Below are 13,776 nucleotides of genomic sequence, written 5' to 3'. Positions count from 1 at the left end.
TTGACTTGCTCCTATCAATAAAAAAATAAGTTAAATGAACAAAATTAAGAACAAAATTTTCTGTTAAGACCAAAAGCAAACAGAGCTTGTAACTCAATTTAGTTGAAACAACTGTAAACAATATGCATATTTGTAATATCACTAAGTTAGGGGGAGTTGTCTTTAAAAAAAAAAACCAAAAAACTAACCCCCCCCCCCCCCCCCCAAACCTGTTCTAACAAGGAACTAGTGTTCTGCCTTGCAAATCCACGTAGAATTTGTAAACAAGTTGTCAGGCCTTTGGAAGTAAAGGCAAAGATGTCTTCCTTTATTACAGTATTTAAAGGCTTTTTTAAAGGGTTTTTTTTAATAGCTTGTCGTTTATATAATAAAAACAAGTCTTTGTACAAAGATGCAGTTTCTTTTTTAAAAAAGCAGATCAATTGAGTGTTTCATACTTTAATATATAAACCAAAAGATATGAAAGCTATAAAAACATTAATGTGTGCCATGTATTAAACATGTAGCCTTGTATTTTAATGCTTACATGTGGAGATTTAAAAAATTATCACAATGGAAATTTTACTTGCAATTATCATCAAGAGACCAAAATACAAAGTAGAAACACATCATTTCCAAAACCTGACAATTAGCATCACTTACTCTCTCAAACATCAGCTGGGCTTCAAGTTGTACACCATAAGCATAAGCTAACATTCTACCAATGGAAGCGTTACAAAATGCAATAAGAGAAAATACTGCCAGTAAATGAATGTCTTAGTCTATTTTTTTTATTTAGTAATCTAAATTGTTTTAAAAGACAGTTTGAATTGGTTTTATAGGGTTGGGGTTTTTTTGCTGTTCTGCTATCAAAGGTCTTCTTTAAAACTGTTCTGTGAACAATACAGTCACATTACAACTAAACAGAAAGACAAATAATAACAGACCAGCTGCTTTTTACATTTTAATAATCATAATTCCCCGATGCTGTTCTTCCTCCCTGCATAGGGAAATTGTTTTATTTGGCACATTAAGGATAAAAAAAGTCAAAAACTGAACTAAAGTTTTACAAACCTCCAATTATAAGTTAGTAAGTTACCAGGAAGAAAGCCAGACATTGATGTCATGGCAAAATTAAAAACAAAGAACACACACACACACAACATAGGGAAAAGGTCTTCCAATGATCAATACCATCAGAGCCTTCTAGCTGAAACAAAATACACATATTATTGTTCAACCATAATCAGATTGCTAAGAATCTTATCTCAAGTCCTGTTGTGCTCTTACTTACAGCGTTTAAGTCCTCACTAAATGGCAAGGAGGCTTTGATGAACACATTTCACATTGTATATTTTTTTCTTTATCTCAAGTTGTAATGCAGATACTTAAAGATCTGTGAAGTCCTGTAAACTCTGGCTGCTTTCCAGTAGTCTGTACCAATCACTCCTCAGGCAGCACTTCATTTCACTTCAAGTAGTGTTTCACACTGTGGTATCTCCAAAGTCCTTGTTCCAGCGAATATATGCTTCCAGGGTCTGAGGGCTCAAACTGCGCTTTATCTTCTTCAAAGACTCAGTGAAATCTGATAGTTTGATATTTCTCATCTAAACAACAAGAAGTGAAAGCCATCAGGATCGCAAGTGGTTTACGTACTTCAGTTTATTCAAGTAGTACTTCAGTATCCACTTTTAACAAAGCATACTCCGAGTGCTTCACCTTGACATAAGACACATTTTTTACCGTGAGAAGTCATTTGCTGGAACAACCTCCCCAGGGAGGTGCTGCCACCCCATCGCTGGAGGTTTTCAAGATGTGACTGGGCAAGGTGCTAAATAATCTCATCTGGGTTCCCTTTCCCATGAAAGGTTGAACCAGACGATCTTCCAAGGTCCCTTCCAACCTGGCCTGTCCTATGATTCTACGACCTGATGCAAGAGAGTCTGGTAATTTAAGAATATTAGTATTTACTGGTTTTAATAAACTAACGCTTGGTAATCATAATGTCTGCCTTGTTATTTATAGCCCGTGAGACTGTGTCGTTACTTCCCGTTTCACTAGGTGGTGCAAGCTGGTGCACATGAGGGCACAGAACCCAGTGAAGAGTAAGACCAGGGATTTTTTAACATGTTTACGGCACGCTTCTGCCCAACAGGGGACTGTTGTATTCAGACCACAGCATGCTGGCGGGCAAGTAATCCCCATCAGCCAACCTCTCCGATTCAACACGTGCCTTTCAGTTGTTTGCAGAAGACATGATTATAACGGACATTTCCCACACAGAGGAATGCCCAGGCATGACGGGGATATCCGAACTGCGTGGAACAAGCAGCCTCATTATTAAATGAGTATTAACATTACAACTGGAGAAGACTCCCCACATGTCTTTAGGACTGAGTGTTTATAGGCTATTGGAGCTATACTTGTATTCACAACAAACCATCACAGATGTTATCGTCTTCCTGCAACAAATCCTTTCAGCTTATTACAGCCTTAGCCACAATCTCAGGCTAAACACAGAAAGCAACAGGGGAATTAAGTTTTCCTTCATTTTCCCCTACATAACTGTGTTTTGCACACACATTTAAACAGAAACTTTTATACGCAAGACCAACCTCTTCTTTTTTTTTTGAGGTTTACAGATGCAATTTGTGGTGAGGAACTTTTTTTTTTTTTTGCTTTATGATGGTTCACATGAAAGAAAGTAAGTATACATATACACAAATCTGTTAAAATCCCTCAGAGGTTCTCCCTAAGATGCCTTGCTTCATGTAAAGATAGAGCAGGGGGGTTAGAAATAAAATGAATCATTTGACATAATACTTCTGGGAGTGTTCTGAGGGTGTAACACTACAACAAAATAGAAGCCAGGCCTCTGACATCATCTGATAGGTAACAGATCATGTTGCAGTTCAGTGCAAAAGAAAAGAGCACAGTCAGCTGAAACTAACAGCAGAGCCTTACTATCAGAGAAAGAGGTGCTCTTAAGGCTGACAACCAACACACTACACAACCTACCTCAAACACCTGAGGACAGATTTTCTTCTCTATCATTATTTGTAAAGGATTTTCTTCAATGAAGAAGTAATCAAAAAGTGTAATATCCCCCACCCCCCAAAGTTATGCTATGTATTTTGTGTGATACTAAAGGGATCTTAGAAGTTTCTGGTGAGCATGCATTCTATTCAAAGAAGAAAATACAACTGCTAGAACAGCATACCTCACTGGCAGACATGTTCTTCACCTGTTCTGGTTTTAATTCTGTAAAAATAAAGGGAGACCAGTGAGTTTCTTAAGAAAACTTTCATCACTTGTGTCAACAAAAGCATGTTAAAAGCACTTTTATCCTGAAAAAACCCAGAGCTGAAAGTTACACCTCCCTGCCTCAACATAATCTCCTGTACCAAAAAGTACATCATGTTTTTACCCCCTTCTTCCACATTTCCCAGCTCCTCAAGCAGGCCGCTCCCACTCAACACTGCAGATACAGTACAAAGTGGTAGCAGAACTACTTCTTCCTGAAGCATGGGGAACAGCACACAAGCATAACAGAGCTGCCTTCCCCCACATTATTCCTGGTACCTACAACACCCCTACCCCTCAAACGCACAATTTCCATGAAACTGAAAGGTACCATCAGCCAAGAACACAGAAATAAAATCAGGCAGGCCATACAGGAGTGCTGCTTGCCCTGCACAGTACTGGTGGGATGTAATCATTCCCATGTACTTGGCCTTTTTTTTTTTCCTGCAATACTGTTATGGTATCAACATATTAGAGCAAATGTTTTGCTCTGAGGGTGCAAGAAAGAATCTAGGCAGGACTGGAAAGGCTGACATTAAAAAACATTTGAAAAAAATAAGTTGTTTTATATGGATGCAAGGAGCAGGTGGAAGAAATACGTAAAAACATTTCATAGTCTCTTCTCAAAATGGACTTGCATGCGAAGTGATTTGTCAGCAAAGTAAAGCCTGCATACCTAAATGCATACACTATAAGTTCAACCACCCTAAATAAATATATTCAAAAATCTTAGGAGACATGATGTTTCTTGTGAGAGCTATTTAATGCAGTTCTGCTTCCCAATTATTATGCAGGGTTTTGGAAGATGTACCCCACAATCTCAACAGCTGAAAGTGAGTTGGTAAAGTAACATTACTTTTAGCAGCTGCTTTCAAAGAGACAGAGCACTGGCAAAACTGCATGCTATAGTGTTTTTGAATCAATTGAAAAAAATAACACACACCCCCACAAAACATGTACAGACCTCTCCTCCCCATAAATCATTTGAGAGAGTTGCAACAACTTTCATTTACACATAATAGGCTGATACTACAGAACACTTTTGCTCTGGCTGCCTTTAGTACCTTTCTGTTGGGTAGGACAAAATATCTGCAACCAGAAAACTAGCATCAATTCATCACTATCTTTTTTTTCACAAAACCCCACTACTGACTTCTACAAAACAAAGCCCCTTCATATGTGGTTACTGGACCCACAACTAGCTAGTGAAACAGAACAAAGGGGCAGGGTGCTTGAAAAAAGTATTCAGTTTGCATTAAAACTGGGTTTTCTGCGTTGGAAACATCAGAGGAAAAACAAATAAATAAAGGTAAAACTCTACTTGAATCATAATTGTCATCTGGATCACAATTCAACATTAAAGAGAGTTTAAAGAAAGCTATGCCATTCAAACCATATCTAAAAAAAAACCAAAACAAAAATTGCTTCTGTTTCGCTACTTCTTTCCTTCAGACTTGAAGGAGATCTGTCCACTTTATAAAGACAAGTAAGAGTCAGAGACTGCCATTCGAGTAATAATTTAGATGCAACAGAACAGACACTAGACTAAGAAAGATGCACTAGTTAAAAAAACCAAAACACAAATCTGCAAAAACCACTTCACCCTGCTTTCCTCTTAAGACACAAAAACTGTCCGTTCCACATGGTGATGGGTACTGAAGGGTTTTCTGTAAGGTCAGTCTTATACGTATAGATGCTGTTATGAGGAACAGACCAAAAATCCAATCTAAAAAGCTTAATTTCAGAGGTTTAAGAATTATAAAGATGTAGGAAAATACAGCATCTCTAATATCAAAGGCACCGAGTTCTTTTCAACACTTAAATAAAAAGCTATGCAGCTTACCTCGGATAGGGCCCAGCGCTGCATCCTTTGCTAATGCGGTTAAATCACTCCCAGAGTATCCATCTGTCATTCTTTGTCAAAGGAAAAAGCCGGGGAAAGGAGGAAGAAAAAACCAAACATGCTTCAAACCCCATCAATTTAATTGCATACAATTAAAATGATAATTAATCGGAAGTAGTATTATTTTTATGTTGCTTTGCAAATTTAATATATCTGAAGCGCATTCAGCATAAGCGATCTATATTTAAATCTTTCCGAGATCAAATTTAAAGCACAGATATTAAAATCCAAACCAGCATTCTAGGAAAATGAAAAAGACAGCAACCAACTTGGATTTGTAGATGAAAACTCATCTCAACCACATTTACTATTTCTGTTACAAGAACGCCCTACCAACTAGTTTGTCATCATTTGTCATAAATTAATATAAAACCAAAAACTCAGCTGTCCTGCTCTTTCAACCCAATCAATGCAATGGGAATCCAATACACCACACAGGTATTACAATGCGATCCCATGACCAGTTTTCTGAATAAAACCATGCAGTTGTAACTGACATCAGAGCCAAAGGGCAAAAGCAGGCATTACTAAAAATCTAACAGTGGTGTTTGGTTGTAAAAATAAGCAATAGCTTTGCAGCATGCCCTTAATGGAAATCCATGGTAGCAGTTGACCCGGGGACTCCAGGGAGTACAAAATTCTACTAATTCAGAAGAGTAAATACAAATCTGAATAGCAGCACCACTTTGCTTAGGGAGTTACAGTACAGACAGCAGCGTTTCTGGTGGGACACTTTTTTTCCCTGCACGGAAGGTTTGGTAACAGATAAGACTACACTCTCAAAGTATTTGGCAAACTTCTCTACTCACTGAATTTACAGTCTGCATTGTAGCAGCATACTGAAACAGCCTCGGATAATTTACACAAGGAAAATTATCTCTAGCATAGCACAGCGACTCGCCAACCGATTCCAACATTAAAGCCTAAACCTGGAATTGCTAATGACCAAGAACCAGCTGAGGGACTTGAGATGGCTGCAATGGCCTGAGCCACAACCTCAGCAGTTATCTGCAGAAGCCAGAACACGTCACACAGTTTGAAGTAAGAATTCTAATTCATCTTGGAAGGGAAATATAGTGGTCAGGTCATTACTCAGAAGGAAACTGGTTCTGTAAGTGTGTCTTGCACACCCTTCCCACTGATTTGGGAAATAATATAGTGTAAACATGCAGGTATGCTGTAAGTGAACTGTCTGAGGTTGCTTTGTTTTTTATTGTAAGACTGGCAGACACCCAGATCATTCAAATCATCAGAACCATAACAAAACAAAACAAGAGGTCAAACCAAGGACCTAAACTTTATGGGAGCTTTTCAAGAAGTAGACTTAATTTCCAAGTTCACCAATTAAATACTTTGCAAATTAAAGGTCTCCACTGAACCAGGAAGCCAGCAATATACACTGCCAACAAGAGTGAAAAGAAGTAGTAAAGGTTGCCTAAAGAAAAATTTAAAAACCAAAAACCCCAGCCAGATCATAGAGCACAGCAGCTAGCTACAGCAGCAGAGCTTCATAGCCTAGTCTTCTGGACATCATTAATTTTGTTATAGTTTATAGAAAAAGTTGCAGAGGAGCAAAAGAATGCATGATCGTGAAGGAGGTTAAATACCTATCTCTTTTGAAACAAATATGGCAGATTAAGCAGGCAGGACCCTCAACTTTTATATTTCCTCTAAACCCTTAAAAAAAAAAGTGTACTTAAGTTGCACTTATAATTTGGTTCATAAATTTCCAGTTAGAATCCAAGACACTGTTTTTTTTCCTCCAGTTAGCTATTACTGTAGCCTAAATAGGCCCAAGCTAGCATCCTGCAAGTACAGGGAGAATTTATTCTGCTGGATTATACATCAAATTTCTGTAGTGTTACTAAGAGACTGCAAATGCTACATCCAATACTGTACTCACCTCCTATGTACTACCACAAATAGAAACGGAGACTGAAGTAAGTCTACTTGTGTATTTTTGATAGCTCACACCCTATTTTCATTCCTTCCTGCCCTAGGTGCTCTACCTGCTTTTTAGTCTAATTTCCTTTACACTCATTACATTTAATTTGAGGATGACAAACAGTAGTACTGTGTCAACCTTAATAACGAAAAACATAAACCAACAAAGTTTCACAATAGGAAGAGCAGTTAACCCACATTTTTCCAGTCAAATACGAAACTGAAAAGAACCTAAAATTATCCAGTACTTGCTCTGCTATGTTGGTAATATCCTCAACAAACCTAGCAATGGACCAGCAAAGAAAAGCTGCTTTTGATTTGATAACGCATGCCAAGTATAGAACTGGTACTGCCTTTTGGCATCAGGCAGAAGTGCTGGACTGCTTGGGGGAGCGGTGGAGAGAAGCATCCTCCTCCCTCCTCAGGAAGGGCAGCACCGATGAGTGTGTTTCAACAACATAAACCCAGCCAGGTGGTGAGATTTTATATATATAGATATATATGATATATAAAAACATTTTCATAGAGCCCAAAGGGACACCAGCTTCCCAAATTGCATGCAATTCATTCCCAGCAAGTACTGTCACTGTCTGATGATTTACACTAGTTACATTTTGAATGAATGCAGTAGATGAGTATGTTTATTTAGTATGGTTACAGAACTTACCTAGCTAGTTGCGCCAACTCTTTTTGGGTCAATGGACTTCCTTGCTTGCTTAGAAGATTTTTTAGCAAAATCAATCTTGTCTGAAAAGAAGATACATTTATCAGATATAAAACTCTTTTTCACAGTACACTTAAAATTGCAACCACAAAACTACGTGTTTGTCAGGTTATCTTTCGCGCTTCACTAGTTTAAACTTGCCTACAGTGCTTTTCTAATTTGACTGTACACCATCGTCTCTCCAGGGAAAGAGATAGGGATTTGGCAACAACGAGATCAAGGGTCAAACCCCTTCAAAAATACATTAGAATCCTCATCAAAAGCCCTAATCTGCTGTTGAGCTGAAAGACATTAAAGAAAGCTACTTTTATCTTTTGCAATAAACACTCTTCTCCATCCAACCAAATGTGCTCCTGCAAGCCCTACTTCAGACTTGTCCATGCCTGTCAGTATGTGAGCAACACCTCAGTAGCCAAGAAATACAGAATAGCTACTACCAGATTTGCTACTAGCACATACGAAAAAAATAAAAAACCTTGAGATATTTGCCAGAATTAAAGCACAGTGTATCAATTGCCAAGCTGGGCCGTAAGTTAACTCACAGAATTGTAATCATCCACTAGGGCAAGTGGAAAACACCCTAAGAAATAGAGTTTATATTCTTTTTTTAAATAAAACTGATCTTAAAATGAAGAAAACGTATGGATAACAGTACTCACCTCCTCATTTGGTAAAGACACATATACCCGTTTGGTGAATCGTCTGGAAAACACCAAACACCATATATACACACACTTAGAACTTTTTAGCACATACAGAGCTAACATTTGGTTTGATAAGTGTCAAAATTTCAAATTCTAGCCAGTAGAACTATGGATTTAAAAACAATCAGCCAAACAAAACCAACAAACAAACAATATACACAAGCCACTGGTGTCACCTTACTCTTACTTTAAGTTACAAGACTCCTCCCAGAGAGAAAACACTCTAAATGTAAAAATACCACTGACCACCAGCAACGAAATGAAGCATCTCTTCACTGTACACAGAGTCTTTGAAATCATTAAAGATGCGTTTTATTTGCTCAGGCAGCGCTGACACCCATTTTCCTCAATCATGAATGAAAAGAGAAAGTATGAGAACTTGCAGCACAAAAAGTCCTAAGGCAAATCTACTGCAAGATCTGTAATTGCATGGGACATCAGTCCAATATTCACAGAGAAGAAATACTGGATTTCACTGGCCAAATTTCCTCCTTCATCCTGCCATTAAGGTCCAAATAATTACAAAGCAATATATTAAGATGCAAGAGGGTATAAAATGCTGACTTGGTCTCAACTGCTGTTTTAGGCAATTTCAAGGCCATCATGCTTGCGTAAATGTAACCCAAAAGAGAAGAGACAGGCACCTTCAAGACATTATATAACCTCACCAAACTGCTTTTGCTACTTATTCCAAAACTTTATAACAGAGACATTAAGTAACAAAACCTGCTCTTCATAACCAACATCATACTATTGTTTTCAAACACAGAGACATGTTGATACCTGAGAACAGCATCATCAAGCTCCTGTGGCCTGTTTGTTGCTCCCATCACAAGTATTCTGTCCTCTCCAGAAGACTGCACCTATATAACGAAGGATTTGAGTTTACATCAAGTAGTAATACAACAAAACCGGTTAGAGACTTGCCATGTATTTGGCACACTAATGGGATCTTACTGTATATGCTTCTTTTTTTCTCCCCATGCAGTTAGCTTTAAAACATTCTTTAGATATACGTAATGTCAAACTAGGAAAAAGGAAAACAAAAAGAGGGACAAAGACACAGGACACTATGCCTAAGTTATGTTGCTTGAAAAGAGCCTTGCAAGAGCACAGATGTTGCTAGGGAATTGCACGTTAAAATGCTGGAGAAAACAAAAAGCTCTCCAAAGTTTAGTGATTGAGAGATAATGATGTTTAAAAAGCTAGAGACTTTCTGCTGTTGTGTGTTTTAACACCAAACATTGTTTTGAAGCCTACAGAGAAAGAAACAATCAAAACTTTAGACTAAGGTGCAGCCAGAACCACTAAATCAGATCAGATTCATCTAATGTGGGTCTTGCAGGAAGGTGGTAATAAAAATGAGAAGCTATTCAAAACTAAACACAGTAATTTTCCCCCAATTCACTCAACTGCAAGACTTGATTTTATACTCAAAAATATGGAGACTTCGAGCTTCCAGACTTCAGAGAAAACATTTGGCTATCACAGATATGTTATTATTCACCTAATGTCCAATCCTTCACAGACTTTATTGCTGCCTTACCGAGTCCAAAAAGTTCCACAAAATATCATGATATAGTTACACCTTAATCCCAAGTTTGCTAGCTTAATAATTAGGTTTAATTTTCCCCTTTTCATTTTAAGAAAAACTGCATGCATATGTAATAATTTCTGTGTATCATCGTCATGTTGCATTATTTGTCCAGATTCATCCTACTTTGGAAAAGTTTTTCCCGATCCCACTGTCTATATATATAGTTATCTTCTACTCCAGTACCTCATTACTATTGCTTCATCAATGTAGCACACATTCACCACTGTGCCAGTGGAATACAACTAAGATTGTTCAATACAAAAAAAGGTGCTGCGTGACTTCAGATATTCATTTGTTCCCCTCCCAACTAGGAAACCCAGTTCCTTTTCCTGGGTATTACATACATGCTATTAAATATATTCTTGCTGTATCCTGTCATGTCTAAGTCATGGCACCAAGAAAAAAATATGTATAGTTCAATAAAAAGCATACTAACACAGAAATTAATCCTTCTGATGTATCAGAGCTGTGTATACCTCTGATGTGAACTAGTCTGAAATCCTCACCTGTCAAGTCTCACCTTACCTTGACAGTGCATGCTTTTGTGACACGTATCCCTTAAAAACCAAAGACACTACTTAAAAGCCATTTAATCTTCTTTTACTTTGCCAGAATGAAGAGATGCGCTTCACCAAACCATGCAATTCCAAACAAGGACTCAGCTCTGCATAGCCCTCCAGTGTCCCTCTTGCCCTGTAAGAACATCTGTTCTCACAGCTCCTTTTTCATTGCCATTTGTTACCCCTTCTTCTCTGTCCACAGTCTTTCAACCTGTTACTTGAGCTCATCTCCAGATTACTACCTTTCACCCCAGACTGAATTTTCCAGAATACTATAGTAAGAAGGTGAAAAATTAACAGCAACAGAAAAAAGCTGTTTGCCAACCAAGTTGGGGGGGGGGGGGGCGGGCGGGCAGGGGAGGTGGACAGAGCCAAACCCCTGCAGCCAAATCCTCTTTGTGCTTCATCTGTAGCTTGTACTGGCACCCACTACATTAGCCAATTCAGCTAAATCAAACAATACCCAAGACTAAATACTTACACCATCAAATTCTATTAAAAATTCTGTTTTTAGACGTCTACTAGCATCGTGTTCACCTTCTCGTCTTTCACACAAAAGGCTATCAACTTCATCTGAAAAAATAAAGAAATAGATCTTAATTAAGTATACGACATCAAAGTCTTCACGTTTGCCTAAGTTATTTTGCTAATATAAGGCTCCAGTAAGAGAGATCAGACCGTCACTCCTTAGGGGACAGACAGATCTAAGTTTACACAAGTTTAAAAGCCTGTGTAACATGCTGTCCTTTGAATATGTAACAGCAAGTACAGATGAGAGGAAAAAAAAATCCTGTTCGTAATAAACTGCAACTCAATGCAAGCAAAACCCATTTTTATGTTTGAAGTTTAATACCTAAATGGACTTGCTCTATAAAGGTAATATAGCACCTGCGGTTTTGAGGGCATTTCTTCGCACTACTAACACCAATTAAATACCCTAACAGTAATCTAACATGACCTGTATAGCACTACCAATCAGCTAGCAGGTCACACCCGAGACGCTCTGCACTGCAGAAATTATGCAAAGAAGTTTGCCTAATGAATCCAATTTAGTAAGTCAAAATATTCAAGAAAATACACAGAAATAAACAGCATTTAAAGTCTTACCAATAAAAATTATAGAAGGCTGAAGTTCTCTGGCTACTGCAAATAGTGCACGCACCAGTTTCTCCCCTTCACCCACCTAAAACAACAATAAACTGTTTTTGGAGGGGATTTAGAAAGCATTATTACAAGGGAGCTAAGGGCCTGCTGAAATCTTGCTTATAGCCAACCACACTCAGTCTATTCATACACAGATAATCACTAGTTTAGTATTACATATGACACCATGTTATTTATGTCTTACAAGAAACATACAACTTCACTTATGATCACAACTGAGTTATCAAGTTATTTCAGCATGGAAATTACCAGAGTGAAAGGGAGCTGGGACATACTTAATTTACTTTTAAAGAAGAAAAAACCCACGATCACTCATTTATGTGACAGCCAGGGTCATCCTTAACTGCAAAAGCCTTTGGCACTGAGTTATCACAAGCACAAACCAAAGTTTTTTACTTCACAAGTCACTTCTTTAAAATTTTACACTCGCTATAGGCTAACAGTTATCAAGGACTCATCAAGTCTCTCTGGCCTTAAGCCCCAATTACAGCACATGTGTTTGCAGACCAATATAATTTACAGCTGCTACTTACGTATTTTGAAGTTAAGCTCGCTGCACTTATATTAAAGAAGGTAGCATTGGATTCTGCAGCAACTGCTTTGGCCTAGGAGAGGGGGAGAAAAGGGGAAAGAAAAAAAAAAGTACTTTTTAAAACATCACACACACTGCTTCTGTAGCTAGCTAGCACTTGTGTCCTGATTGACAAGTCTTTCAAAAAGACTTCATTCCTTCAAAAAGAACACCTTGTAGATTGCTACAGAAAACTTCTGTACAGGCCACTTACAAATAACAGAAAGCAATCAAACTACAGAAGTTTCCAGACTCCCTTAGACTTCTCTCATCGTATCACCTCCACAGCTAACTACAACTTGCTTATGGAAGAACACAAGTCTGCAGCTCCTTTCAACGTATCCTGATTAGAAATCTGAAACAGTTTTAAGTAATTTAGGGTAATTTAGGGCAGCTGTTGGGTCACATCACAAAAAAGTTAGAATTATGGGGGTTTCTTGATCCTTACCCTATCTATGCAAAAACTGTTTTCAGAGGAAAGCAAGGTACCAGTTCAGCCAGAATACCAAGTACACACTTCTTGAAGAGTTTCTCCATATTCAAGAAGTTATGATACCCTGGTTATACAGCTTAATTTGAGTGATTTGCAGTTATGTTCCATTACGTAAACCACAACAGATGACCCCAAGTGAGCTGCTCAGCGTTCACACTCCTGCATTTCAGAGCTGATGCCGCTTCACTATCAGCAAAGGGAGTGTGCAGCTGCAGCCATGCCATGTGACGCAGGATGATATGACCGGCTCAGCTGCAATGCTCCTGGCTGATGCACAGCCATCTCACCCTAGTTCCCCAGATATAGCACATCAGGCTGAAATGTGCAAGCAGTAGCCAGACAGTTCCACAGCAATTACGCTCTTTGCGCAGCAGTGTGGAAGTGAGACAACCCTCCTTCTTGCTACTGTGCTCCCTCCCCATTCCCAAAAACACACTTCTAGTATGTTTTAGTAGAGAGCAGACCATTTATGATTAATCACTGCTGTACACAAAATGTTACTTTTACCCTCTCTCACAACGGGACTTGCTGGCTTAAGTTTCAAAATATCAAAAAGAATTAAATAGAGAACAGTTTAACAATTCCCTCCCCCTTAAAATCCACAGTTAAGAACAATTTTGCATTTCTGTATTTAACTGACACCGTAACACAAATCCAGGAAGAATATACAGTTTATTACTGCAACACCTGAACTGAAAGCCACGCTTCATGGTTACATTTTAAGCCCACCAACTCATGCATGCAGTAATTTTCTCACCAACATTGTCTTCCCATTTCCTGGTGGGCCAAACAGCAATAAACCACGTGCAGGAGCTCTAAGTCCTGTAAATAACT

The 13,776-nt window shown here is 38.3% G+C and overlaps 1 protein-coding gene across 7 annotated transcripts in view; it reads right to left on the bottom strand.

Annotated features, from left to right (window-relative positions):
• Nucleotides 1-422: 422 nt before the first annotated feature.
• SPAST (spastin) overlaps nucleotides 423-13,776 on the bottom strand; it is a 35,057-nt gene continuing 21,703 nt past the window's right edge. For 6 of the 7 annotated variants that reach the window (XM_037405623.1, XM_037405624.1, XM_037405621.1 and 3 more), the window contains 10 exons: nucleotides 13,700-13,774; nucleotides 12,412-12,483; nucleotides 11,822-11,897; nucleotides 11,196-11,287; nucleotides 9,341-9,420; nucleotides 8,513-8,555; nucleotides 7,797-7,876; nucleotides 5,126-5,196; nucleotides 3,200-3,240; nucleotides 423-1,586 (listed from right to left, as the gene is read on the bottom strand). In XM_037405623.1, the coding sequence (XP_037261520.1) occupies nucleotides 1,464-1,586; nucleotides 3,200-3,240; nucleotides 5,126-5,196; nucleotides 7,797-7,876; nucleotides 8,513-8,555; nucleotides 9,341-9,420; nucleotides 11,196-11,287; nucleotides 11,822-11,897; nucleotides 12,412-12,483; nucleotides 13,700-13,774 (753 nt within the window). In that variant the 3' untranslated portion in view covers nucleotides 423-1,463. Of the gene's footprint in view, nucleotides 1,587-3,199; nucleotides 3,241-5,125; nucleotides 5,197-5,247; nucleotides 6,992-7,796; nucleotides 7,877-8,512; nucleotides 8,556-9,340; nucleotides 9,421-11,195; nucleotides 11,288-11,821; nucleotides 11,898-12,411; nucleotides 12,484-13,699; nucleotides 13,775-13,776 lie in introns of those variants that run through there. The other variant, XM_037405626.1, reaches the window with a different exon arrangement.

Source organism: Falco rusticolus, chromosome 12, assembly GCF_015220075.1.
Source record: "Falco rusticolus isolate bFalRus1 chromosome 12, bFalRus1.pri, whole genome shotgun sequence".
NCBI lineage: Eukaryota > Metazoa > Chordata > Aves > Falconiformes > Falconidae > Falco > Falco rusticolus.
This window is presented reverse-complemented; position numbering and strand designations above follow the sequence as displayed.